At 47.8% G+C, this 27,924-nt stretch overlaps 1 protein-coding gene across 2 annotated transcripts; it reads right to left on the bottom strand.

Moving 5' to 3' along the window:
* Nucleotides 1-60: 60 nt before the first annotated feature.
* On the bottom strand, nt 61-27,924 carry BSDC1 (BSD domain containing 1). 2 transcript variants are annotated; one of them, XM_036745690.1, is made up of 11 exons: nt 27,803-27,924; nt 25,791-25,851; nt 22,895-23,011; nt 18,176-18,343; nt 14,562-14,616; nt 13,655-13,770; nt 12,705-12,773; nt 12,507-12,585; nt 11,521-12,027; nt 2,484-2,587; nt 61-1,821 (listed from the first exon to the last, which is right to left on the bottom strand). In XM_036745690.1, exons 1-11 carry the CDS (start codon nt 27,922-27,924, stop codon nt 1,789-1,791), a joined length of 1,431 nt encoding a protein of 476 aa, XP_036601585.1. In that variant the 3' UTR covers nt 61-1,788. The 2 variants fall into 2 exon arrangements, with proteins under 2 accessions (XP_036601585.1, XP_036601586.1); XM_036745691.1 differs by lacking the exon at nt 27,803-27,924 and adding an exon at nt 26,983-27,030.

The following is a 27,924-nucleotide window of genomic DNA, read 5'->3' as shown; positions in this document are numbered from 1 at the left end:
GATGCCTCCCCATCCAGAACCACTAAGCAGGACAAGAACAAAGCCCCAGACGCCTCTGGCTAATGTTGAATGTCTTTAATAGCTGTTAACTGCGAGTCTGCAAAAGGTTTGGGACAAAGTTTCTCTGTGGGGTTTTTAAATTACAAAACTAACAGCTGTTAGAATCTTTTTTTTTCTTTTTCCCAGCTACAAAATGCTCTGGGGAGATGCATTATAATTTAAAATATATAATATTGCACAAACAACCAAAAAGGTTAAACTAAACATTACAAAGAGAAAACTCCCACCCTCCCACCCCCCGAGAAAGATTCAGCATTTTCCCCAACTTGACTTTCTTGATGAACACGACTAACTGCCACCCTCCCCTTACCCCAGGACCTCGACCCTTTTACGATGGTTGTCAAACACACTGGCCTATGTACATGAGTCCACAGGGCAGCAATAGGAAGCAGCATGAGGGTGTACAGGAACCCCAGCAAGCCCCTCCCCACCCAGAGAAGGAGGCAAAGAGAGAATGAAGACAGAAGCCCCTATCTCCCCAGAACCAGAGATATTTAGGGAAAGGGGGAAAAATCCACACTAGCCAAATGTTGTCAGGGGGCAGGTGTGGATGACTGTGGGCCTGCCCCACCACACATGCCCCAAGGAGAAGCAACGGGGGAGGGTCTCATGGCTTACCCGATGAAGGCTGGAAGAGTGTTCTCAGGGACTGTGACTGTACCTTCTATCCTGCTTGGGAAGCAGTTACATTCCACGTGGTGTGTTTCCTAGACTCCAAGGGAAAGGACTGGGGAAGGTCCTTCCACCCCCCACCAAGGAACAAGAGAAGAGCTTGAAGGTTGCTCCTCCTGGCTCAGGGCGGCAGGAGAAGAGAACAGAGCAAGAAATGGCAGAAGAGCGTGTCCTCACACTCAGAAACACAGTTCCTTGAATGTGTGAGAAGCAGGTGCTGTAAGAGGCACTGGGAGAGGGTGGTTTTGAAATATCAGGATTGTGGTGATGGTGGTGGTGGGCAGCACTTGGTCCCCAGTCACTACTATAGTACCCACTTAGAATCTGAAAGACAGAGATCACTTGAGCCTTACGAACAGAGAAGAAAAGGCCTGGCAAAGGAAGAGGAGTCCCCGAAGACAGAGTCTTTCACTAAGGAACAGGAACCCTCCACATCCCCCAGAGGACAAGTGAACATGTATGTTCCCCTTCGTTCCCCAGCCAGTAGAATCAGACAAAGAAGGCCACCTGTGGCAGGGTAAGGAAAGACATGAGGGAGGTAAAGTAGCTGCTGGGGAAAAGATGGAAATGGAGCTAAGGCAGGAAAGGGGCTGTCAGAAGCTGTCCCCTCCTTTCTTTTAGCTGAAAGACAGGACGTGGAGGGGACAACAGGTGAGCAAAGGGCACCACTGGGGCTGGATCAAAAGTGGTTTGTAGGCTTAGCTTCCACATACACAAGCAGGCAGATGGACAGGAGGCCACTGCAGGTACTGCTTGAGGGCAGTGGATTTACAGCAGAGAAATATGGACTCTTCAAAGGTGGTGGTGGTGGTGGGATTCCCCTCCCCCTATGCAAGAATTGGCACAGGTCACGTGACACTGTCTGGCCTCAGAGACAGCACCCCTGGAAGAGCACTGGAAGAGGCCTTCTCTCCAGGAGAGGGGCATGGGTTGTACTCAGACGATGGAACAGACAGCACTGGGTGATGGAGGAATGTCCGTGGTGCCATCCAGGACCAGGCCTCGAGGGAGGTGGGGGCCTGTGTGGAGGAGCTGTTCTCTCTAAGCCCTCCCACCTCATTCCCAGTCCTCCCACTCCACGTCTTCCAGCTGCAAATAGGAGTGAGGGGAAGAACAAAAAACAAAAACCAGACATTTGTATTTACTTTTCCAACTCCAACTTATCCCCAAACCACCCAACAGCAAAAGGGTTGGTGAGCATGCCTATAGGCCCTTCTGGCTCTCACTGGCATTTGAAGAGCCAGGGACTTCTAAAGACCAGAAACCCCCTGAGGTTATAACACCCCCGCCCGGCAGCATGGGGGACCAGAGTTGCCCCTAACTTAGGTCTATCAACTGATTCTGTCTGCCCAATATTAGATGGTCCCTCTCTTGCCTGAATCCCTTATGTACATCTCTGCGACACAGTCCCACTAGATTGATTACCCTTTGCCTTGTTACTGATCACAGTGTCAACTATGCTCATCTCCCTGGGATGAGAGAAGGAAAGCTTAGTGGCATTCTTCCCTGCTGAGAACAGGCTGCTGCTCACTGAAGGGTGCTGGACTTAAGTGATGGGCTGGCTCACTGGTGGCCCTCAGCTCTTAGCTGCCTTCCTAGTGATGGATAAGGAAATGTCTAATGTCCTTTTAGCCCCAGGACTTTGTGAGCAGGGAAGGGAGAAGAAGCTGTTGCCAAAGTACCTCAGACCCTGCAAGTGGAGATGGGGTGGCTCTTTCTGGAGGGCCCCTCTCTAGCTAGCCCAGCCTCACCTCTCCAGATCCGTCAGCTTTGGACAGGGCCAGCTGTACCTCCTCCTCAGTCATGTCCAGATCAAAGTCCTTCTCCCAGTCTTCACTGATGTCAGTACTGGAACCTAGAACCAAACCAGACGCAAAGAGAAGGCTTGGGGCTAAAGCACATCCTAAAGGAAGCTCAAACTTGTCCCAGTGAACCCAGAACAGCCATAAATGTCTCCATTTCCTAGAACCTATCCCTTTTGACTAGAGACTTCTAGGACTCTGTGAGATCTCAGAAGGGAGTCATACCTTGCCCCAACCCAGCAACCAAGAATGATTGCTCCCAGCTGATGCGTCAGAAGCCCTCCTTCCATCTCTATAGTAAGGGCCCTGGGGGTGCTCAAAGAAGAAGCTAGCAGGGGCAGCTAGGTGGCGCAGTGAGTAGAGCACTGGCCCTGGAGTCAGGAGGACCTGAGTTCAAATCCAACCTCAGACATTTGACACACTTACTAGCCGTGTGACCTGGGGTAAGTTACACAATCTGTCTCAGCCCATTTCTTGGCCTGCAAAATGGGAAGATAGTATTTGTAGTACTCGTCTCACTGGGTGGTTGTGAGATTCAAATGAGATAATGGATGCAGAGCCTTTTGCAAACTTTGGAGTGCTATAAGACAGTTATCATTATCAATGTTATTCCTTCTGATTGCCTATATTGGGGGATAGTGTCTGATAGACTGGGTGTCTGATAATCAGCATATTTAGACAACATGATCTCTAAGGTGCTTTTCAGTTCTAAATACCAAGCAAAATATATATATGTAAGATCACTCAGTCCCATGCAAGATACATGTAGAATCATGGGATCACAGATGTGGGGCTAAAAAAGGGACCTTAAAAAGACCGTTTCATTGGAGCCGGAAGGAAACCCAGAGGCTGTCTAGTATCTAGTTCAACCAATACCTGATCATCCATGTGAAGGCCCTGACAAGGACAGTGATGCGGAGCTCAGTAACTCACTTTGGAAACCTCTGACTGTTCTTTACACTGGACTGAAATTCACCTCCATCCAGTTTCCTTCATTTGCTCCTAATTCTGGTTTCTGGAGCCAACCAGAACACATCTCATCACTCTTCCCCAAGACATCCCTTCAAATACTTTTATCTTGCCACACAGCCTTCTCTTCTCCAGACTAAATATGCCTAGCAGGCAGTTGGAAATAAGTGATAAGAATTTGGGGATATTACTGTAATAACAGTTACCACTGACCTAATGCTTTAAGGTTTGCAAAGCATTTACATGCCATATGATTTGACTGTACAGGAAAGCTACTAAGAAATGAGGAGGATCCAGAGAAGGATCACACAGCAAGTCAGCCACAAGGCTGATTCTCAACTGCTAGGAGGAGTTGGGGGCGGGTGAGGTGGGGGGAAACCTCTCCATTCCTCCTGAGCATTCTCTGTACTCCCCCTACATGGAGCATGAGGTGTAAGAGTGTCTGGTAGCCTGACTTTCTAGCTCTCTTTATCAGATGCTTGACTTCTGCTCTGGGTGGGCAGGCCACTAAATCTTCCCACTTTTACAGCTGTACTTCTAGCAGGCCTGCAGGCTATGTATGGGAGACCCCACAGGAAGTAGGAGATTTGGGGATTCTCCTTACATAGGGAATGGCAGAATGGCCTGGAATGTTCTAAGCCTTCATCTATGGCCTCAACTCTAACCTCCTCCTAACTTATCCTCCAGCCTCCAGTCCACTCAACTCAAAACACATTTAAATACCTACTAAGCATAAATCATGGTGCTAGGCACTGGTCATACAAAGACAAAACCTCAAACCAGTCCTGCCCTCAAGGAGGGTTACATTCTATTGGAAGACACAAAATGAACATTTAAAAGTAAATACAAGGTAACTTGAAGAGGGACAAAGTAGTAGCAGCTTCAAGGATTAGCAAAGAATTCACTTGGGAGTGGGGAAGATAAGAAAGACCTGGGAGCAAGAGGAATCACCTGGAATCTAGGGATTCTAACCCAAGGTGAGGAGGATGTGCACTGCAGGCAGGGGAACGGCCACGTAAAGCTAAGAGATGGAAGGTGCAACAATACTTTACTTGGACAACTGCAGGATTATCATCTGGGTTGAATGTAGACTATGTGAAGGGTGGTCACATGGGAAAAAAGAGGAGGAGAGTGGAAGTCAGACTATGGCAGGCTACAAATGTATTTTAGAGGCAACAGAGCCAGCTAGTACATGTTTTTGAACAGAAGGGTGATCATAGATGCAGAGGGCCCCAAAGATCCATCCCTTCATTTATCAATTAGGAAACTGGGGGCCAGAGAATTTAAGTTGCCAAAGTGCTACAGGTCCTAAGTAACAGAGCTAGGATTAAAAACTAAGTCCATTAATGGAACAAGCATTTGGTCTAGGATGTGGGTTCAAATTCTACCTCTTGACATTTCCTCAACTGCATGACTTTGGGCAATGTTGTTTAACCTCTCTAGGCTACAGTTCTGTTATTTTTAAAATGAGGAGGCTAGACTAGATGGCCTCCAAGGTCCCTTCTTAGCTTTGCAGCTGATCCTCTGATTCCGAACTCATGGGCAGGATGATGCTTTTGGCAGCCAGGCAAGAAGTGATGAGAGCCTGAGCAAGCTCAGGAGACAAATGAGTGACAAGATGGGCATGGACTGGGGAGAAGTTATGGAGATAGAATTGACAAGACTTGGCAACTGAACGGTTATAGGGAGTGAGGGGAAGCAAAGTGTTAAGGATGACTCCCAGGATGTAAAACTGGAGGAGCAGAAGGCAAGCACTGCCTGGATAGCAAAAGGGAAGTTTTTGGAGGAAGACCGAGGACAGGCTTAGTGCGGGAAGATAATGAGTCCTGTTTTGGGACATACTGAGTTTCAAATACTAGTGGGACACCAAGGAAATGTCTAGCAGGCGATGCACGGCTATAGATAGTTCTGGCTGTATTTAGGAGACTTGGGAGTCATCTGTAAAGAGATGAAATGATAAAGTCACTAAGAGAAAGTAGAAGTAAGAGAGTCTGGGCCACAACCTTGGAGAACATCCATGATTAGCGGGCAGGAGGTAGATGGTGAACCATTAAAGGAGACTACGGAGCACTCAGAGGTAGGAGAATAATGCTACAAAAGAGAGACCATCCAGGAGGAGAGAGGTGCTTGGGACATTGTTCTCCCTGGCTTCTTCTGTCTCTTTAGTCTACCTCCTGAGCTTTGGGGGGCCTTTTTGGACAGCTCAAACTGGATCTCCAATAGGCATCTCAAACGCAACATGTCCAAAGTAAGATTCCAATCATTTCTACCTTTACAACACTCCCTTCTCTGTACCAAGTCTACACACTAGTTCAGGCCATTATTACCTCTTTCCTGGATTACTACAATAGCTTTCTAACTGGCTTCCCTGCCTCAAGTCTTTCCTCACTCCAATCCATTCCCCACTCAGCTGTGCAAGTGAGTGATTTTTCTAAAGTATAGGGCTAACCATACCACTCTGTCAATTCCAATGACTCTCTATTACCTCCAGGCTAAAATATAAAATCTTCCATTTGGCACATAAAGCCCTACAACCTGGCCCCTTCCTACTCTTCTTGCCCTCTTAGACTTTATTTCTCTCTCCATACTCTACAATCCACTGGAGGCCATACAGGCCTTCTTGCCATCTCTCAAAATTATACTATGACTGGACTCCATGCTTTTTCACTGGCTGTCCTCATGCCTTACCCCCCACCTCCTGGCTTCCCTGTCCAAGGCAGCTCAAATTCTATCTTTTGGAGGAAGCCTTTCCTGGATTCCCCTAGCTACTAGGGGCACAGGGAACTTTGGAATCAGGGAGACCCAAGCTCAAAATCTGCCTCAGATGCTTACTAGCTGTGTGACCCTGGGCAAGTCACCAGCCTTTCTCAGCTTCCTAAAGCTTATAAAATGGAGATATGAGCACCTCCCTCCCAGAGTTGTTGTGAAGCTCTGATGAGGTACTTGTGAAGCATTCTATAAACATTAAAGTACTACAGAAATGCTGGCTATTATGGGTGTCTTTCCTCTGGGATTACCTTTCATCCATCTAGTCACACAGGCCTCCCTCTTAAGAATGTGATCTCCTGGAGGGGAGGAGCTGTTTCATCTTTCTCTATATCCCCAGTGCTTAACACAGTGCCTGGCACATAGTAAATGTTTAATAAATGCCTGATACCAAGAGATACACCAAGGACAAACAGAAAGAGAACTGAGAAAAGGCCACTGCATTCAATAACCACAGTGATCATTGGTAACCTTGGAGAGAACAGTTTTATTAGAGGAGTAGGGTTGGAGGCCAGGGGTTGAAAAAGGGTGAGCAGGGGGTGAACAACTGGCTACAAGTGTAGATGGTTTTTCTTTTCTTTTTTTTCCCCTAGGTGTTTGGCAGTGAAAGGAAAAAAGGCCAGTAGTTTAAGGAGCTCACAAGAGTAAATGATTCTGAATGGTCAGAGGAGACCTAGAGATATGTGTGTAGCTTGCAGAGAAAGAGTCAGGCAATAGGGAGAGATTAAAGATGAGAGAGTCACTGCAGGAGCAAACTCTCAGAGCAAACGGGAGGAAACTGGATCAAGGGCACAAGTACCAGTGTTGGCTGAATCACAGAAGAGAAGAGAACAGAACAAGGCCAAGAGGTTCTGAGGTCTATGGCAGGGAAGAAAAGGCAGATAAAAGGGGAGGCAATTCAAACAAGCATTTACTAACTTGCCTACTATGTGCTAGTCCCTGTGCTAGGCAGGAGATGCAAAGACAAAGTGAAAAGCAGTCCCTGCCCTCAAGGAACTACCTTTTAGAGGAGGTGAAACGATAACTTGCTCTAACTAAATAAACCAGTGATCGTTTGAGGGGAGAGAGAGAGCACTGACAGCTAAGAGGAAAGGTTCTGAGGAAGAAGGGGCATCTGAACTGAACCCTGAAAAGGAATTAAGGTTCTAAGGGGCAGAGGTGAGGCAGGCACTTTAGATAAGAGCCTGAAAAAAGGTAAGGGGGTGGGAAGTGGGAAGAAATGTCAAATCAGTCCAGAAAGGCAGGCTGGATGAGGGTCTTAAGGAGAGAAGGTTTAGAGAATTTGCCCCAGGGAGTGTGAGTGAATCAAGGACAGACAAAAAGATTACTGAAGAGCAGTGAAGGCCAGTTACAATTATGTAATATAAACTTGGCACATTATGCTAACAGATTGGCATGTGGCAATTCTCCAATACAACTGGGGTCTGAGAGTGGCCGTGTGTCTCTTGTATGCAGAAGGTGGTCAGGGATTTAGTGTCTTCTGAAAGGAACCAGCTTTCCCTGACTGCAAAATGTAAGTCCCATGACAGGAAAAGTTCTAGGATGAAGGGTAGCTTCTAATGAGAGAATGGAGATTGCTGAAGATATTGTGGAAGGTAAAGGCAGAAGAAGATAGGGCCCAGAAAAAGAGGGCTGAAGAGGATGATGGCTATGAGGAAGTGGGAAGTGGGCTTTTGCTTTGACAGATAAGGCCTTGTTAAAAAGCACAGTGCTTGCCTTCCAGGAACTTATTTTCAGGGCCCTTCCTCCAATTTATCCTTCACATTACTGCACAGGAATCGTCTAAACGCACTGATCCTACTCATGTCAGTACTTTCCTCAGCACCCTCTTTGGCTCCTTGTAATTTGCCAAATAAAGCCTCGCCTCCTGACTAGTCTTCAAGGCTCCCCATGACATGGCTGAAGCTTCCCTGTGCACTCCTGTCCTCCTTAGGGACCCTGTGTTCTAGCCAAGTCAGCTCTGTCCTGCCCCCATTCTCATTCTGCCTCGTGGACATTCCTCTGCCTTCCCTCCCAGGCCCAGTGAGGATGCCCTATCTCCCTCAAAGGTGAAGTCTCTCTCCCTTGAGCAATTTCTCCAAATACTTTGCTTCAGTCTCTAGTTACACTCCCTTCGATCAGAATCACCTGGGGACTTGTCCTCTTTCATCAGACTGTAGGTTCCCTAAGAGCTGGGCAGGTGTTTGCTATGTTTGTATCTACTAGGCCTCACACACAGACTTTACTTAACGTTTATTGAGTATCAGAGCTGGAAAGGATTTTAAGAGGTCTTTATCAGAGGATCCTCAAAGACTCAGGGATAGACAGAGCCTTCATTAACTTCAAGACTCTGGTTCTTCCGATAAAGAAAGTGAACCTCTGAGAAGTGAATTAATTTGCTTAATGTTAGTCAATGGTCATCAGAATTCAGATCCGGATCTCCTGACACCGAACCCAGCCTTCTTTTTACTGTGGCAATCTGCCTCATCACTTGCACAATCCATCGGGGGAACAAAGGCAGTGATCTCACGAGCCTCAAGATGGAGATGGGGGAGACTAGGGAAACACCACCAACTCTTAGTGGGGAAAGGGAATAAGCATTTCTATAGGGCCTACTAAGTGTCAGGCACTGTGATAAACGCTTTACAAATATCTCATCTGATCTTCACAACAACCCTGGGAGGTGAGCGCTGTTATTATCCACATTTTAGAGTTGACGAAACGGAGTCAGGCAGACACGACCTGCTGAGGGTCATAGTGCTCTGCGTCCTCTGGCGCCACCTGGCTGCCACACTCTTGTGTGCACAGGGATGGGGTTGCAATTAAAAAAACAAAACAGCTTTTTAGATTCTACAACATTCCCGGCAGATCTCCTCATACCTATTCTGCAGAAGAAGAAAGTGAAGTGCTTCCCCGTGGGGACACCTGAGTAAGTGGCCCAGCTGATGAGCTGATGATGACAGACAGGGAAGGCCAACCATCCTGTCTGATGGGTCAGTTTTTGAGTGCCTGCTGAGGCCTGGGATTGAGTGCTCTTAGGCTGAGCCATTTCAAATGGCTCCAATGGCCCAACACCTTCAACGCCTCCTTCCTGCCCACATCTTTCCAAAACAATCCTAGACGAGAATTTTCCTTTCCACTCCCAGCCTATCACAGCCTGCCTTCATCATGGTCTCATGCCAGGTCGGCTTCCTCTTTGTTTGCCCTGCCTCCAATCTCCCCTGTCAGTAGCCCCAAGAACACTCTTCTTCAAATGCCGATGGAAACAAGTCAGGGCTTTGCTCTCCGGCAGCCAGGCTTCTTGTCCTGGTAGTCAAAGCTTTCCAAAATCTGGCCCTGACTCCCCTTATCTCATTTCCTTTTTAACTGTTCCCCGACATCCACCCTGCAATGTGGGGATGGGCCCAGGCTAGCCCTGCTTCCTCCCTGTCCTAGGCACCCCCCTCCCCCTGGTCTTCCTTCTTTGGAATATAAGCTTCTCGAGGGCAGGGCTTCTCTCTTTTGGCTTGTCATTGTATCCCCAGCACTCAGCACCAGTGCTTGGCACACAGAAGACAGTTAAATGATTACTGCCTGCCTGCCAAGGCTCCTAGGACTTCACAAAGTTCTGAGAAGGAAGGTGGCCAAGAAGGCTCATCTCAGGAATGAGGAAGTAGTAGTCCCCTTGTCCCCTTCGCTCTGCCCTGGGCAGCCATAGCTATAATTCTGTATTCTGTTTTGGCCACATTTGAGAAAGAAAAGATATCAGAAGGAGTAGCCAAGGTAGTGAAAGGCCTTGAGTTAATTTCTTTTCTTTTTTTGAGGAAATTAGGGTTAAGTGACTTGTCCAGGGTCATTCAGCTAATAAGTGTCTAAGGTCATATTTGAACTCGGGCCCTCCTGACTCCAGGGCAGGTGCTTGATCAACTGTGCCACCAACTGGCCTCATTACTTAAGGATGTTGAGTTTGCAGACATGATAGTTGTCTTCAAATATCTGAAGGGCCATCTCCTCCCAGAAGGTAGCAGTAGTAATATTAATAATGATAATAATAATGAAAATAATGATGGCTAGGCATTTATATAGGGCTTTAAAGCCTGCAAAGTGCTTAGAACATGGCATCTGATTAGGAAGTAGACTAGGGACTATGAAAAGAAATTGCAAAATGGAAAACTGAGGCTCAATATAAGAAAAGAACTTAATTTTAAGACCAATCCAAAAGTGGGCTGGGCTGGCCTGCTCTGGGAGCCTCCTCATGGGAGGTCTTCAAGTATACATGGATGACCACCTGTGTACACTGTAGGGGAAAGTCCTTTTCAGACAGGAATGGCTCAGATAGTTACCAAGGTCCCTACCAAGTGGGAAGTCCTGTGATCCTGTGACCACAGTTCAACACTCTCAGTTTACATAAGAAAACAGGCCCATAAAGGGGACTAGTCCGCTATTAAGTCAGCCGCAGAGATGTGGCCGGAGCCCCGGTGTTCTGACTCCCTTCCCCTCTAGTGCACTGTTACCTTTCCTAGGCTGGGATCTTCACTGTTCTTCTGTACGTGGCCCTCAGGCTCCCTCCCCTTTCTCTGTCTCAGGATATTCCTGCAGTCTAGAATGCCTTTGGCCCTTCTTGGCAAATCACACCATTCTGGAAGCTCAAGACTCACCCTTCCAGGAAGTTTTCCCCAATTATTCTTATCTTGCCATTGAAATGAGAACTATTGTTACTCTCACTCCCACATCACCTCTCCCTCAGGAGAGCTGGAAAGGATTTAACTTCTCTTGTGCTTCTAGAGAGTGATGAGAGAGTACAGGGGACCATTCAGCACCTGAATACCCACATTTGTGTGTGTGTGTGTGTGTGTGTGTGTGTGTGTGTGTGTGTGTGTGTAGGTAGAGACAGACAGACAGACAGACAGACAGACAGACAGACAGACTCTGGCCTTCTCAGCTGCCCTGGAAGCTCCTGGTTCTGACTCGGATCCTCTACAAGGACTGTTTAGCACTAGATGAACACACCATGAGATCTGGTGACTCTTAGCTAAGTCCCTTTCTTTCTTCACCTTATCCTTTAATACCAGCATGACAATGGGGTCCCCTCAGTTGAAAACACCATCACCAACGGTGCTCCCAAATCACTGCTCCCAGCCCAGGGCCAGTGAGAACCGGACCAAAGTCAGTTAAGACAGAGGCGATTTGGCTCTGTCCCTAAGAACCTGACCAGAACAAAGGAGGATGGGTTGGTATACAGTATACAAGGATACTCCCAACCACCTCCTTGGCTCTGGCCTTTCAGACCCACCTTTCTTCCCATTGTTGGAAGGCGTGGACTTCCCACTATCCGAGTTCAATTCAAACACCCGTAAGTCTGTTGGTCCCTCCTCTCTCAGAGTCTCTACTCTGATCACTGGCTTGGGTTCAGAGCTGTTTGGACGCCCGCTGGGGGTTGGAGGCTTGGGCCGTTCCACAGGAGGTGGACCCGTCTCTCCTGCATCAGCTGTGGGAACCTGGTCTTCCAAAGTGGCTTCCAAAAGCTTTTGGGAGAGGTCCTTAGCAGGGGCTGTCTGCACCAGTGAGGGGGCTTCAGGTGTAAAAGCAGGGTTGACAAGCTGGGTCACAAGTGAGACGCTCTCGCTACTCTCTGATGGGGTGACCTCTGCTGAGGGTGTAGCCACAATTCCCAGACTCTCCTCAGAAGGACTGTGAGGATGGCTGGCCAAACCCTTAGCAGTCGGGGCAGGGCCTGGCTTAGCAGCTTTTTCCTCTTCTTGGGCTTGCACATTCAGCAGAGATGTTGCTGAGGGTCCCTCTGTGGGGGTGAATGGGAAAGTGGAAAAAAGGGGTTACCATTGTGACTGAGCAGGGTCCCAGCATATGCCTAACACATGCCTAGCAAGGATTTGGGCAGGCATGAGAGGCAACAACTGTCCTAATAATACTTCTATTAGAGCTTCCAGAGAAGCCCTTCATCCTCTTCTTCACCTGTGGAATTGCTACATATTCTTAAGCCAAACTCAAACGCAGTCTCCTCTATGATGCCCTCAGACATCAAACAGCACTTGGCACCTTAATAACACATTTATCGTGTCCTATCTCATCACACATATTCTGTCTCCTCCCTGAGGGCAGGGATCATGCCTCATCTAACATGTATATATAGCTCATGGCTCTTCACACTGCTGGTATATCTGTGAAAGAATGAACGCCAGAACCTCAGCACAGCAGAATTCCTCACAGGCTGTGACTGCATAGGTGGCACACTTGGCCAAATAGCCCTTCCTCACTTACCTTCCTCTTCCTCCCAGCCTGGTTCCTCAGAAACACTTTGCTCGGCTCGTTGTTTCAGAGCATCCCTCCGGGCTTCTTCCTAGAGAGGGAGAAGAGACAGACGAGGGTCAAGATGCCTTCCCCCAAGCCCTTTCTTCCATTCCCCCTCACCCACCAAACACCCTGCCCACCGCCCTTTCCAGGCAAGGATGGTTATACCTGTTCTAAGTGGTGGAGCCTGTAGAAGTATCGGTGCCAAAATTCCGAGTGGGAAACAGCTGCTGGGACCTGGAAAAATGTGAACGTCTATATGTATCACAGGCGAAGAGGCTGCCTTTGCAAAGTGCCAAGATTCTTTTGGGCTTACCCATCAGTATCTGCCAGCAAGCTTTAAACCAATGTGGAACCCCTCAAGAGGACACACTTCATTGGGCCCTTGGAGGAATCCTTCCATTCCCAATCAGGCATTGTCACAAATACCAGATTATGTCACTCCTCTGCTCACACATCTTCACTGGTTCCCTAGTTCTCATGGAGTCAAGTTCTAAACCCCATATCTGATATTCAAGCTCCTCTAAAATCGGACACACCTCAGCTTTCAACATATGCTTACTGTCACATTTCCAGCCTTACCTCATGTAAAAAAGTACATTCAGGAGGTGTAGAACAGATGTCGAAGATGGGCAATGGACCTAAACTGGCCAATTCCCTCTCCCTGCAACATGCCCTATTCTTTCTTCCTCACTTGCTGAATGAATGCCTGCAGAATGTTTAACACTTGGCTCAAATGCTTTCTCCAGGAAAAGCTTTCCTTGATCCCCACCTCTCCATTGCCTATCTGTTTTACACTCCTTAACGCACTCACCTAATATTGTGAACCATAGGCCCCTGTATAGATTGTGAGCTCTGTGAGAAGTGGGTCTACGTCTGGCCTGAATTTTGTGACTCTCCTGACTCTTAGAACAAGTCTCTCTGTCCATGGGGGCTGAATGTTTGCTGAATGGATGAAAGGCAGTTAGTCTTGCTCATAATGGTTCTGCACCTTGGTTCAGGTCACACCCTGCTCCCCTGGTTCCCTGACACCTGGATCAGCTAGCTCTGCTAGTAACTGCCCTGGAGCCTCCTACATTGGCTGGCCATGCTCAGTCCCACCCCAAAGGGCTCCTCACCATCTTGGTATAGAGAGCCCGGATGGAGGGGCTGCTGATGAGCAGATTGGAGATCTCTTCTTTCTTTTCCTCCAAATGGAACTGAGATAGCCAGGTGTCAAACAGCTCTGGAGGCCCTGGAAAGGAACAGATATACAGTACAGGATGATACAACAGGACAAGCGTAGTTAAGTGCCCTCTGGGTGTAGAAAACTGTGCCAAGGACTGGGGGAAGATACAAAGTTCAGAGAAAACAAGAGTTCGAGGCTTCATAGAGCATATACTTTACTAAAGATCCTCTTTAGTAAAGGAGGGAGACAGACTCAGATATTACATGGAGTTAGATACTAAGTGTATTAGAGAGCTGCAAACAAAGGAGGGTAGAGGAGGTCTAAAAAAGGTCTTTATTGTTCATGGGGGTAGGGGTAAAACAGGAAGAGAAGGAAGTGGAGTAAGTTTCCTGAAGGAGGTGGTGCTTCAATGGGGAGTCCCGCCTCTACAAAACAGAGGGTTGGCTTGCGTCACCTCTAGGGTCACGGGAGCGAGAAGGCACCAACCCTAGAGAGGCCATCTATAGTCCAAGTACCTCCTTCTAGAAACGAGCAAACTGAAGCCCAGAGAAGTTAAGTGACCTGTAAAAAGTCACAAGGACGGTAAAAGACTGAGTGGGGATGCAACTCAGGTTCAATGCTCTGGGTTCCTTCTGGCTCTGAATCCCTGATCCGATGACTCTCTGATGAAGAGCTTCAGAACACTAAGCAGGGCCATGAAACACTACTGGCAGCAGCAAGGTTGGTCACCAGTGTGGGCACAGGAAGCCAGTCCCATCTGACACACTGGCTCCTCCATCCCTGTACATCCCCACGGCCTAGGGCATGAGGGTAGGGTGGGGCTGTGGTTTCCACGCCCCCCCCCCCCTTTCACTTACCATCGGGTTCATTGCAGTAGGTCGCTGGGTCTGACTGCAGGCTGTACAGACGAGCCTGGCACAAGACACGCAAAGAAGCACAGAGAGTGAGACAGGCCCCTGAGGGGAGCTGGCCAATCCCTCCCTGCCTCCCTGGGGCCCAGCCTGTGGAGGAAGCACTCCCCCAGTCACTGGGTCTGTCTGCTTCTTGCTCCCTCTGGAAGCCCATTATTCAGGAGGCATATATTCCATTCTTCACCTAACACCCAGGAGACAGCTCTAGCAGGTTTTCCCCAGCTCCCAAGGGAGGCCCCAGGTCAGCATGTAACGCTGTGGAGTGAGGCAGATCCACCCTTTTACCCCGGGAGTCAGAAGACCATGGGTCCTGGCATTACCACTTTGGGTAGGTCCCTTCACCTCTCGGAGGTCTCAGTTCCCTCATCTGAGAAATGGGGATGGGAACAATCCTGCTCCCACTGCTCATCTCCCAAGGCTGTTGCAGAAAAGCACTTTGTAATGTGTGATGGGCAGCACATTTGAGAGCCACCCTGATAATGGCCTTGACTAATTCTGAAGGCTGCCCAGGAGCCAGCACAAAGTCTTCTTGGCCAAGCTGTTCAAACCAAACCCCTATTCCTAAGCCCAGCCCATCATTCAAGTGCCTGCGACACAAACTCCTAAGTGCCCTTCCAGCTGAGGGCTGGTGTGCCTCTGCCTGGCTCAGGAGCCAATGTCAATAAGCCTCAGAGGCTTCAGGAAAGGCCTGGTCATGGGCTTGGTCAGTCATCAAAGAATAAGTTCGTCAGCAGGGGCTGAATCTTGTTCAGCCAGATTCGTGCAGATCCTTGACAAAGGTATGGAGGCTTTGCGATCTGCACCTGAAATCATAGAGCCCTGAAGTAATTGAAGTCTTTAGATGGGATATACCTACATTACAAAGGAGGAAAGTGAGCCTCAGAGAGGTTAAGCTTTGATGGGGAGGTACTTTAGGACTAATTTCTAAGCATATGAGCCTTGGGGATTTTTAATGACAAGCTGAGGAGCCATCACTCCCACCAGCTATGTCCTCAAGTCACTGATTGCCTAATAACACACCGAGTGGCGGGCAGAATGGGGATGGAGCCACTGTCCTTGATTTGATTTAGACTCCAGTTTCTAGACTGAATCCAAACATTACAGAACAAACCCCCTGAATAAAAGATATGTTCTGTAAAACTTGGACTCAAAAGGACACACCCAAGGACCTAGAAGGCCACACGTGGCCTCGAGGATGCAGGTTCCCCACCCCTGGTAGAGGAAGCTCTGGTCCTAGCATGCCACCAGGATATCTGTCCCAGCACAGTCAGCATGTCCTTAGAAACTCAATCTAACTTGACTGCTGGGATAAAGAGTTCAGATTTTGGGGCAGCTAGGTGGCGCAGTGAGTAGAGCACCGGCCCTGGAGTCAGGAGGACCTGAGTTCAAATTTAGCCTCAGACACTTGACACATGTACTAGCTGTGTGACCTTGGGCAAGTCACTTAACCCCAATTGCCCTGCCAAAAAGCAAAAAAAAGTTTAGATTTTTATCTTTCAGGGAATGAGGACCTACTGGAGTCAAGATCAGCGTAAACATTATTTTATTCTAAAAAGCTGTCTGGAGGCAGCCATATGGCACAGCATTCATGTTACAAAGACTTGAGTTCAAATACTGACTCAGATATTTACTAGCCGTGTGAACCTGAGCAAATCACTTACAACCCTCTTTGAGGGGGTTGGACTTAATCACTTCTAAAGATCTCTTCCAGTTTTGAATCTATGGCCCTATAAAACACACTAACAATAAATAAAGATACCTTGCCAAACTACATCTATGTAATTCTGAATTATTCAAAGCTTTTCTTTGTTATTAATATGAAAATGAAAAATTAACCAATTCCCCAAAGCTGCATTCATATGTTCCTTCAGTCCTTATATACTGAAGGCCTTCCACTGTAGGGGAATCTGGGAGACAGAAACATAGACTAAAAGAAACATTGACTCTAAGAGCCAGAAGGGACTCTAGACATCTCTAGGACTCTAACCCTCTCATCTTACAGTGGAAGAAATTGAGGCCCAGAAAAAAGTGACTTGCCCACCACAGGCAGTAAGAAGCAGAGGTTCTCAATTCCCAAGTCTAGGGCTCTTTCTACACACAGCATGGTCTTGTTGGGTCAGGAGAAGTATGACTGGGTAGCAACATGGGACAGTATGAGCTTTAAGGGCCCAAACCAGCTGCTCTTGGAGTCAGGAAAGCGGGAGGTCTTGGGTTGGGCCCTGAAGGCTAGGCCAGCTTTGAAGCACAGAAGGGGCAGGGAGGTGGGATGGGGTGTGGTGGGGCAAGACAACCTGGGCCAAAGCTCAGAGTTGAGGCAGAACAAGGAACTCAAAAAGCCAGCTTGGTTACAGCAGAAGCCTTCTCTTGGGAAATGAGTGATAAGGTCAGATAGGTAGATTGGGGCTAAATAATGGAAGGTCCTGTATGCAGCACAAGGATGGTTTTTTTGGTAGGAAATGGGGTCAGTGTTTCAGGGAAATGACTTGAGTTGTATTTAAGGGAGACAATGAAAGAGCTTGGTAGCAGAACATCAGTTAGCAGGTTATTATAATCACCTACAGAAGTAGTCTCCAGGATTTCTACTGGACGTGTGACCATGGGAGTGACTTGGTACAGGGGAGAAGGAGAGCCAGCTTAATATAAGAGAAAAAGAAGTGGATGCATGTTAGGCCTATTGGTTTGAATGCTGGCTCCCCTGCTTGCCAGCTACGTTGTCTTGGGGAATCCATTTTACTTCTCTGAGACTCAGTTTCCTTATCAGTAAAATGAATACCTGGCAAGCTACAACTGGTGGCCAAATGTGGTGTGCCACCTGTTTCTGTGAAGTCGGGGAGCTAAGAATGGCTTTGCTGAATTTAAAAGTGAAAAAAACATTCTTAACTCATGGGCTAAATCCAGCTAGCTGTAGTCTCCCAACCTCTGGCTTAGAGGAGGGCCCCTAGCATGTTGGGTGTGCCCTCTGTGGACGATCCACAGGAGGCCATGGAGGATAAGAAATGCCCAGGATGAGCTGTGGTCTTCCTTGATGGAGGGAGGGCTGACTCCTGAGCCATCGCTAATCCACTGAGGTAGGTGTACCTCCCTCCTACTGCTGCTCTGGAGATTCAATGAGATAACTCACATAAATGAGCTTATAAACCAAGGAAACATAGAAATGTCAGCTATGATTATGACTATTGGGGTCTTTCTCAGGGTATAGCCTGTTTCCCTGTTATATCAGGAACTCCCTAAGGTCCGTAATAATGACTCCATCTTTGACAAGTCATTTAACCTCTGGCAGATGAAGTTTCTTCATCTGCAAAATAGATAATAATTCTTTTACTCCCTGCCTTTGAGGGTGGTTGTTAAGAAAGCATGTTGTAAATCTGGAAAGGCCATGGGAATGAGAGGCATCGACATCCTCATCAGAGCTGTCAGATATTGTTTCCCTCTTCTGTAGGCACATCCAAGGGGAGATACCCATTTCTTCCTCCTGAGTCTCTCTCCCCAGAGCCCAGATGCAGGACTCTGCACAGATTGGTCTCTGTCTATGGGGTTCCCAGGGCGCACCTGACACATACCTTGGCACTATCATAAAGTTCGGTGGTTCCTGAAGGTGTGCCCATCAGGGTGATGACATCACAATCGATGGTTTTGTCAGGGGAAGGGGCAAATGTGTCTGAGATCACCCCGAGAAAGTCAGATAGCCCTTTCTTCATCTTCTCTGTTGCTCCTGAAGAACCTTCAGTCTGCAGAGAAGTCAATGGAGGAAAAGAGGAGTTTTGGTTCAAACTCACATTGTGACTGAGTGCGTGGGAGACACAGAAAGGATAAGAGTACTGGATGCCAATTCAGAACTAGTCATCCTCCCGTCTGGGGCTTGGTGACCACCCTGGGACCGTGAAGACTGGAAAGAAAAGGGCATAAGCGGGCAAGGGATAGGAGAAACAAAGCTCAGAGCTGGGCAAGGAGTTTGTGCAAGGGCTTCCAACCAGCCAATTACAAGCAACTGGTTTAACTTCAAGGCAAGCCAGGTCGCAACTGCTTGAGGGGGAGGGGTGGAAGTACATTTCCAGACCTCTCCAACTGTCCTCTTCCATACTGAAGCCTACAAACAAATAAACAAACTCCCAATACCTTATCAACAACAAGAACAAGAAGAGGACCATGACGTCAGAAAAATGATGACACGACTTGCAGTTGACTTGGATCTGAGTGAGGGAGGGCTGTGCAAGGTCACCAGCTTCACTTTCTCCTCCAGAGCCATCTTGTTCTAGTGGCCTGATGTTCACCAGGACGACTGGAGATGGCCCAGGATGCATTGGGAGACCCTGGTCCTTTTAGGCTAAGGTCTTTTCAGGTTCTCACTCTGAGTGAGGTAAGGCCCATTCAGTGACTAGGCCTCTTTGAGAAGTTAAGAGATGGGGGGGTGGGGGGGGGGGTGGAGCCAAGATGGCTGCTTGAAAACAGGGACTCACTTAAGCTCTCCCCCAAACCCTCCAAACACCTGTAAAAAATGATTCTAAACAAATTCTAGAGCTATAGAACCCACGAAATAGCAGAGGGAAACAAGTCTCCAGCCCAAGACAGCCTAGATGGTCCCTGGGAAGGGTCTGTCACACTATTCTGGGAGCAGAGCGCAGGCAGGGAGTAGACAGGTGGAGCAGGCTTCAAGGCCCTAAATCACTGAGCTGTGGCAGTTACCAAACCTCTCAACCCACAAACGCCAAAGACAACAGAGCAAGACAGTGAGAAAACTGCTGGATCTTGGTGACAGAAGTGCCCTGGGGGCAGCAGAGGTGGTGTGGCGGCAGCAACGAGAAGCTCAGGCTGCCAGCTCCAGAGCTCCAGTGGCACCTGCTTCCGGAGCCCCTGGCCCACATGGTGGGAGGAATCAAGCGGCAGATCAGAGAGGGAGTGCAGGAAGCCCTTTGCTGGCACAGAGGCAGGGTTCTCTTGTTTTGCCCTGCTTGGATCTGGGTTGCGGTCCTGGTTGGCGGTTCTTGGGGGAGACGGAGCACTGGTGCAGCAGAGCTTGCAGTGACTGTGGAAAGGGAGTCCTCCTGGTAGTTACGTGGCAGAAAGGAGTGCTTGTACTCAGAGATTAGAGCCCAGGCCATGAGAGGAGTATCATACCACCTCAGAATAAAAATAGCTCTGAAAACAGCAGCGCAAAACTCCTGAAGCTTGGGACAAAGCACTCTCCACTCTGTAAGTAGTCATACCCTGACCAAAAGCTCAAAAGTCAAGCCAGTGGCTGGGAAAATGAGCAAGCAGCATAAAAGGACTCAGATGCAGACTACAGAATCTTTTTTTGGTGACAAAGAAGATCAAAACATACAGCCAGAAGAAGTCAACAAAGGCAAATATCCTACATCAAAAGCCTCCAAGAAAAATATGAATTGGTCTCAGGCCATGGAAGAGCTCAAAAAGGATTTGGAAAATCAAGTAAGAGAAGTAGAGGAAAAATTGGGAAGAGAAATGATAGTGATCCAAGAAAATCATGAAAAACAAGTCAACAACTTGCTAAAGGAAACCCCCCCAAAATACTGAAGAAAATAACACCTTAAAAAATAGACTAACCCAAATGGCAAAAGAGCTCCAAAAAGCCAACAAGGAGAAGAATGCCCTGAAAGGCAGAATTAGCCAAATGGAAAAGGAGGTCCAAAAGACCACTGAAGAAAATACCACATTAAAAATTAGAATGGAGCGAGTAGAAGCTAGTGACTTTATGAGAAATCAAGAAATTACAAAATAGAACCAAACAAATGAAAAAAATGGAAATCATGAAAAGTGAGTCAACAACTTGCTAAAGGAAGACCCAAAAAAATAATGAAGAAAATAAAACCTTAAAAAATAGACTAACCCAAATGGCAAAAGAGCTCCAAAAAGCCAATGAGGAGAAGAATGCCTTGAAAGGCAGAATTAGCCAAATGGAAAAGGAGGTCCAAAAGACCACTGAAGAAAATACTACCTTAAAAATTAGAATGGAGCAAGTGGAAGATAGTGACTTTATGAGAAATCAAGATATTATAAAACAGAACCAAAAGAATGAAAAAATAGAATACAATGTGAAATATCTCATTGGAAAAACCACTGACCTGTAGGATGGATCCAGGAGATATTAATTTAAAAATTATTGGACTACCTGAAAAGCCATGATCAAAAAAAGAACCTAGGTATCATCTTGCAATCAATTATCAAGGAAAACTGCCCTGGTATTCTAGAGCCAGAGGGTAAAATAGAAATTGAAAGAATCCACTGATCGCCTCCTGAAAAAGATCCCAAAAAGAAAACTCCTAGGAATATTGTCACCAAATTCCAGAATTCCCAGGTCAAGAAGAAAATAGTGCAAGCAGCCAGAAAGAAATAATTTGAGTATTGTGGAAACATAATCAGGATAACATAAGATCTAGCAGCTTCTACATTAAGGGATCAAAGGGCTTGGAATACGATATTCTGGAGGTCAAAGGAGCTAGGATTAAAACCACGAATCACCTACCCACCAAAACTGAGTATAATACTTCAAGGGAAAAAAAATGGACTTTCAATGAAACAGAGGACTTTCAAGCTATCTCAGGGAAAAGACCAGAGCTGAATAGAAAATTTGTCTTTCGAAAACAAGAATCGAGAGAAGCATGAAAAGGTAAACAGGAAAAAAAAATCATAAGGGACTTACTAAAGTTGAACCATTTTGTTTACATTCCTACATGGAAAGATGATATTTGTAACTCATGAGACCTTTCTCAGTATTAGAGTAGCTGAAGAGAATAAGTTGAATATGAAGGCATGATATCTAAACGAAAATAAAATTAAGGGGTGAGAGAGGAGAAAGGGAGATACAGAATGGGGTGAATTATCTCACATAAAAGTGGCAAGAAAAAGCAGTTCTGTAGGAAGGGAAGAGGGGGCAGGTGAGGGGGAATGAGTGAATCTTGCTCTCATTGGATTTGACTTAAGGGGGGAATAACACACTCAATTGGGTATCTTACCCTACATGAAAGTAGAGGGGAAGGGGATAAGAGGGGAGGATGATAGAAGGGAGGGCAGATGGGGGAGGAGGTAGTCAAAAGCAAACACTTTTGAAAATGGACAGGGTCAAGGGAGAAAACTGAATAAAGTGGGACAGGACAGGATGGAGGGAAATATGGTTAGTCTTTCACAACATGACTATTATGTAAGTGTTTTGCATAATGATACATGTGTGGCCTATGTTGAACAGCTTACCTTCTCAAGGAGGGTGGTTGGGGAGAGAAGAAGGGAGAGAATTTGGAACTGAAAGTTCTAAAAACAAATGTTCAAAAAAGTTGTTTTTACATGCAACTTGGAAATAAGATATACAGGCAATGGGGTATAGAAATCTATCTTGTGGGGGACGCTAGGTGGCACAGTGAGTAGAGCACTAGCCCATGAGTCAGGAGGACCTGAGTTCAAATCTGCCCTCAGACACTTGACACACTTTCTAGCTGGGCAAGTCACTTAACCCCAATTGCCCTGCCTTCCCGCAACCCCCCCCCCCCCCCAAAAGAAATCTTTCTTGCCTACAAGAAAGTAAGGGGAAATGGGATAAGGTGGGCAGGTGGTGGGTGGGTGGGTGGGGCAGGGTCTGGTGATGACAGAAGGGAGGGCAGACTGGGGAAAGGGGCAATCAGAATATATGCCATCTTGGGGGGGGGTAGAAATGACGAAAAAATTCGTAACTCAAAATCTTGTGGAAATCAATGTTGAAAACTAAAAATATTAAATAATTAAAAATAAAATGAAAAATGAAAAAAAAAAAGAGATGACCCCTTTATGTGAGAAAGAAATCTAGCCAGTAAACCCAAAGTTAAGGAGGCAGTCTTCAGCCATTGAAATGTACCTTCCTTTGGGCAGAGCAATGAGACGAGGGAGAGGGAGATTTCTTTCTCAAAAACCAAACCTTAAATTCACTCTGGAGCTCATAGATCAGACAATAGGTCTCTGCCCTCCTACCTCAGAGTGAAGAGTAAATAGTAACAGTTTCTCCTTTGGTCTTCCCCTCCCAATTTGATTTTTTTTTTGAGTTTTGATTAAAGGGGTCATCCCTTGATTAACTTCTTAAAGAGGGCTATTCACTGAACAAGGACTTCCTAGAGAAAAGGCAAGTGGCCCAAGGGGCAAATAGGTGCAGTCAGGGGCATAAGGCTACAATAAAGTAGAGTGAGAGTAAGAGAATGGCTTAAAGGTCCTGAGAACACACAACGATGAGTTCTCCGAAGCCCTTGGGGTCAGTAGGTGAGAGGCAGGCAGTTGGCTCTGCCCACAAAGAAGATACTCACAGTCAGCTTTTCCTTGACCACGCTGGCAGTGGCTGCGATGGTACATGCTGTGTCGTGCTGTACCACCTGGCTGAATTCAGTTAGGTCCCGTTTCATGAATTCCAGGGCTTCTGTGGACTGTGGGAAACCAAGGGTTGACCTCTAGATCTCTTATGCTTTTAGGTCTCTCTCTTGATCCCTGTCTCCACCCTGCCCCCCCCCCCCCCCCCCCCCGCAAACATGGCCCAAATGGCCACCCTCCAGGTCCTGCTGCATCTGAATACTGAACTCACTAATCTAGATCCAATCTAGAACTTAGATGTCAGAAGCAATTGATTACAATTCTAGGCTCATATCAAAATTCAAATTCCTAAAATCAGGAATCTCAAGTCTCTCTACCATCCAACACCCCATCTTGAAAACAATGCTCTAATCAAACTAATAATAATGACAATGATGATTATAATGACATGTATTTTTATGCTGTTTATGATTCTTCACATACATGATTTTATTTTGATCCTTAAAATAGTCCTGCTATGGGAGGACATACATAAAGGTCATATAGGATGGGCAACTGGATAGGCTGGGGCTTGCTATGACTGGAGGGAATATCTATGCTGATAAGATCAGATTCACTGGAGAATTTGAGTAAGAACTTTGTGATGAAGGCAGGGCAAAGATTATCTTCACTAGTAAAAAGCAGGGGGACAGACTGAAAGAGAAGTGACTATTCCGAAGTCACAGAGCCATTAGGCAAAGCTAAGTGTCCAGAAGGAGCCCAGGGAACCTTCCCACAACATCAAACAGGCCTCCAGCTTCCCTTCAGCTGTTTCCACACACTTCCTTTTCAAACCAGATTCCATGTACTTAATCTCCATGAAACCTTTCAGGATTAATCCTAACAAGTTCTACTTAATTCCTTTATTCCATCATTCCCTTAGGAATTATGTATGTAATTAGGTAAGGCTACAATAATTTACATTTATTGTATAGGCCAGGAGGATTCTGGTGATCTTCTTGTCCAAATCCACTCTATTCTTAGTTTGTTTTTTAGGACCTCTTCCCTCTGGATACATTCTGTCTCCCCAAATGGACCTGGTGTCTCCTTCCTCAAATCAGGAGTTTCTCAAGGGTAGAGGGCAAGATCCAGGTCTTATCTTCCCTCTGTTCCTCCCACAGTGCTCAGGACAAGGGGCAATGCAGACAGCATCAGACATAAATAACCAACCCAACAGTGCTACCCCCACAGAAGGTCATAGCCTGCTGCTGGATGAATGAACTACAGCTTTTCACATTCAATCTCCAGGAAATGCCCTTAAATGGGAAGGAAGCACCTCAGAGGCCCCTATTATAAGTTAAATCCTATCATTCATTCCTCCAGAGCAACAGGAATAGCTAAGGACAGGATCAGGGACAGTGCCTGGATCAACGCCAAAGGTTGCTTTACCGATTACAAATGCTTCCAAGACTTAGTCAAACTAAGAGCTACAGGCTTCCAGGAAGTAAAGCCTGTTCTGGAGAAACAAAACTGGTCTTACCTGTCTACTGCCTAGGTAAACAGTAATTAACTTCATAGTCAACTCAGAAGTTAGTTTTGACAAATAATCTTGGAATGGCATTAGCGCACACATTACTGAACCACTCAGGATCCCAGCCATAACATGGCAGTGCCAAGAGGTGGAAATAAGAAGGAAATAAGCATTTATGTAGGTCCTACTATATGCCAGGGACTGTGCTAAGCGCTTGACAAATATTATGTCATTTGATCCTCACCACAATCAAAGGAAGTAGATGATGTTAGAATCTCCATTTTTAAATGGCGGAAACTGAAGCTTTACTCAACCTGCCCAGGGTCCCACAGCTAGTCAAGTGTCTAAGGCCAGATATGAACCCAGGTCTTCCTTGTTCCACTCTACTGAGTCATGTAGGTGCTACGGGGCAGCTGGATTTGGGGTCAGAGGACCGAGGTTCAGATCTCAGCTCTGCTATTTTCTATCTGTGATCTTTGGGCGAGTCTCTTCTTTTTCTTATGCTTCTGTAAAATGAGAAGGCAGACTAGACAATCTATAAGGTCTAATCTCAGCTCTAAATCCTATCATTCTACTTGTTCAACCTTTGCTCCCCACTATTCTTTTATAAAAATGGTATCCACTCCAGACCAACTGGCCCGGTGACTATGCCAGGCCCGTTCCCGATTCTTTGTCTTTGCTCATGCTAGGTCCCTGTCTAGAATGCTCTTCTTCTCTCTCCCAGTCTAAAGCCCACCCAGTGGTCAAGGACAAACTCAAGCTTCACCTCTTTGAAGAGGCCTTTGTTGATTGTCCCAGCCCTTAGTCAGCTTCTCCTCTGATGTATTTACTGTTTTCTTTGTCATGCACCTGGTCCTGGGCACAAGCCACAGTATACTTTTTTGTTTCTCTAACTAGATTGTCAGCTTTTTGAGAGTGATTACAGTCATTGATCTTTGTATCCCCCATAACTTAGAATACTAGGCTCTGCATAATTTATAGAAATACACAGTGTCAGAGCTTGAAGGTGCACCCCCCCCCCACATACCCTAGTTTACCCACATGTTTTACGGATCAGGAAACAGAAAAGGGAAATGGTCACACACCTAATTACCTTTGGCATGGCAGAATCATGAGCCCTGCCATTTACCAGTCATGTTATTATATGCAGGTCACTTCTTTTCTCAGTCTCCTTCCTCCTCTGTAAAATGGGGCTGACAATACTTACCCTGCCTGACGAGATTGTCAAGGGGATAGAGCACGATTCTGGATTCAAAACACTAGATGCGTATCAGCTACAAACGTGACACAACTAGGCCAGAATTCCCTACCAATGGGGAAGGGAGAGTCCAAGCCTCTCCACAAGTATGGCCCAGAAGGGGTGAGGAACCCTGGTCCCCCTTTACCTTCTCTTTGACAACCTGGTAGCTCTGCTGCAGCCAGCTTCTCCACCAGCCTCCATCCTCCCTGCGAAGGAAACAGCAAGTTTGAGAAGTAAATTCTCACCCCCACCCCTACTCCAAAGGCACTGAAGCAGTCTCCAAAGAGGTTCGGGGAGTAGTCACGTATGGGGCTGCCTGTGGGTGCTGGGTGCCTGGAGATCATCCCTGGGCCTGGTGTTCACGTTTGTAAGGGGGGATGTTTGGGGGGAACGTGGACAAACAGAAACAGAACGTGGGGGAAACAGCCGGAGTGAGAGCAGGGAGACAGGAACCGGTGTGGGACAGATCAGTTTGTGTCCGTGTAAATGCTCTTGTGAACAGTCGCTGGGGGGGGGGGGGGCAGGGCGGCAAGAACGCGAAGGAGAGGAACGTTCCATATGCTATGCTGGGGAAAGAGGAACAGTGTGGGAAGAGGGGACTCGATACATCCCGGGGTGAACGTTCCACGGGTCTTGGGCGGGGGAGAGGTACACTTGGGGGGAGAGTCCATGGACTTGGTGAAGGGAACAGAAACGGGGGGTGGGTGGCCATTCCACAGACTTTGCAGGGGAGGACATTCCACGGACTTGGGGAATGGGGTCAGGAGTACGAGAATGCTTGAGGGTAGGCATTCCCTGGAAGTGGAAAGGAATACCGGGGCGGTGGACACACCCCGGCCTTAGGAAGGCGGGAATACTGGAGGGATGAACAGTCCCTGGATTTAAGGTGACAGGCGTACCGGGGGGGAGTGTCCCTTGGACTAGGAGGACGGGAATGTTGGGGTGTATAAATATCTCCAGAAATTAGAGGAAAGTAAAAACAGCTGGGAGGTGAAGATCCCCTGGACTTGGGGGGGGCAAGGAATAGTTGGGGGGGGTGAATATCCCCTGGGCTGGGGGCGGGACAGGAATCCTGGAGGAGATGTGAACAACACCGGGTGGGGAGGACAGGCAGTCTGGACCTGGGGTGGGCGGGGCAGACGGGGGGGGGGGGCGCCTTAAACCCGGCCATGACTTCCCCCCTCAGAGCTCTCTCCTTTTTCCTCCGGGTGCCCCTCGCCCGGCCCGATCTCGCCTCCGAAAGCCACGAACTGGCCCCCTCCGGCCTCCATACACCGCCCTCCATCTCAGCCTCCCCACCCGCCCCTGGGCCCCGGCGCCGGGATAGGGAATCTCACCCTTCCGCCATCTTGCCCGCCTGACATCACCACTATTTACTGCCCTTTGACCTCTCCCTCTAGGCTCCGCCTACCCTCGCGAGCCTGGCCCAATCCCCACTCTGCTTCGCTTAACCCGCCTTCCTTCACTCCGTCTCCCAGCCCCCAGGAAGTACCAACGCCCACTACGGTGGCTGCCGTGGGACAGAAAGTCCAGGCCTAGGACTGGGCTGGTGTGGGAGAGGGAGGGGAGGGGAAAAAAGGGGAGGGGCAGGCGGAGAGGGAGGGAGGCAGGAGGCGGCGAGGCTTCGATCCTATAGGTCGCAGGCAGTGGAGCGTAGCTCGGAGTGGACTCTGGAGGGTCCTGGGCTGGGGGGGCTGGGGAGGCTGGGCTCCGTTCCCTCAGACCCGCTTCCTCTCGGGAGCCCACCCAGACCACCCTGCTGGCCCTCGGAGATGGCCGCTATATCCTTCAGTTCCTTTCCATTCAGGTCACTTCAGTTGCACAAGCATTCACCCTCAGGCCTCCTCAGTCAAACCGAAATTGCTCTGTCCCGAGGCGCTCAGGCTCCGAGCGGCGCCTCCTCTCCGTCCTCACCCTGCCTGACCTCGGCGGCCTCGGACGCCGCTGGCCAGGTCCTGGACAGCCTCCGCCCGGCCTTTAGGGGACCCTTTCTCTCCCTGGCTCCTCTGTGTGTCTGTCTCTTCTCTCTCTCCCTGTGTCTCTCTCTTATCTCTGTCTCCTCTCTTTGTCTCTGTTTTCTCCGTCTCTCTTTTCTCTGTGTCTCCTTTCTCTCTTCCTCTCTCTCTGTGTCTGTCTCTGTCTCTGCTCTCCTCCTACCTGTCTGACTGCTTCTTCTTGGTCTCCTGCCCTGGACCCTGGTCCATATCACCCTGGGTTGTGAGTGTCTCCCCGGGCTCTGCCCTGGGCTCTTTCTGGACTCTCTCTTCCTGTGACTTCAT

This window comes from Trichosurus vulpecula, chromosome 2 (assembly GCF_011100635.1).
Source record: "Trichosurus vulpecula isolate mTriVul1 chromosome 2, mTriVul1.pri, whole genome shotgun sequence".
Lineage (NCBI taxonomy): Eukaryota > Metazoa > Chordata > Mammalia > Diprotodontia > Phalangeridae > Trichosurus > Trichosurus vulpecula.
This window is presented reverse-complemented; position numbering and strand designations above follow the sequence as displayed.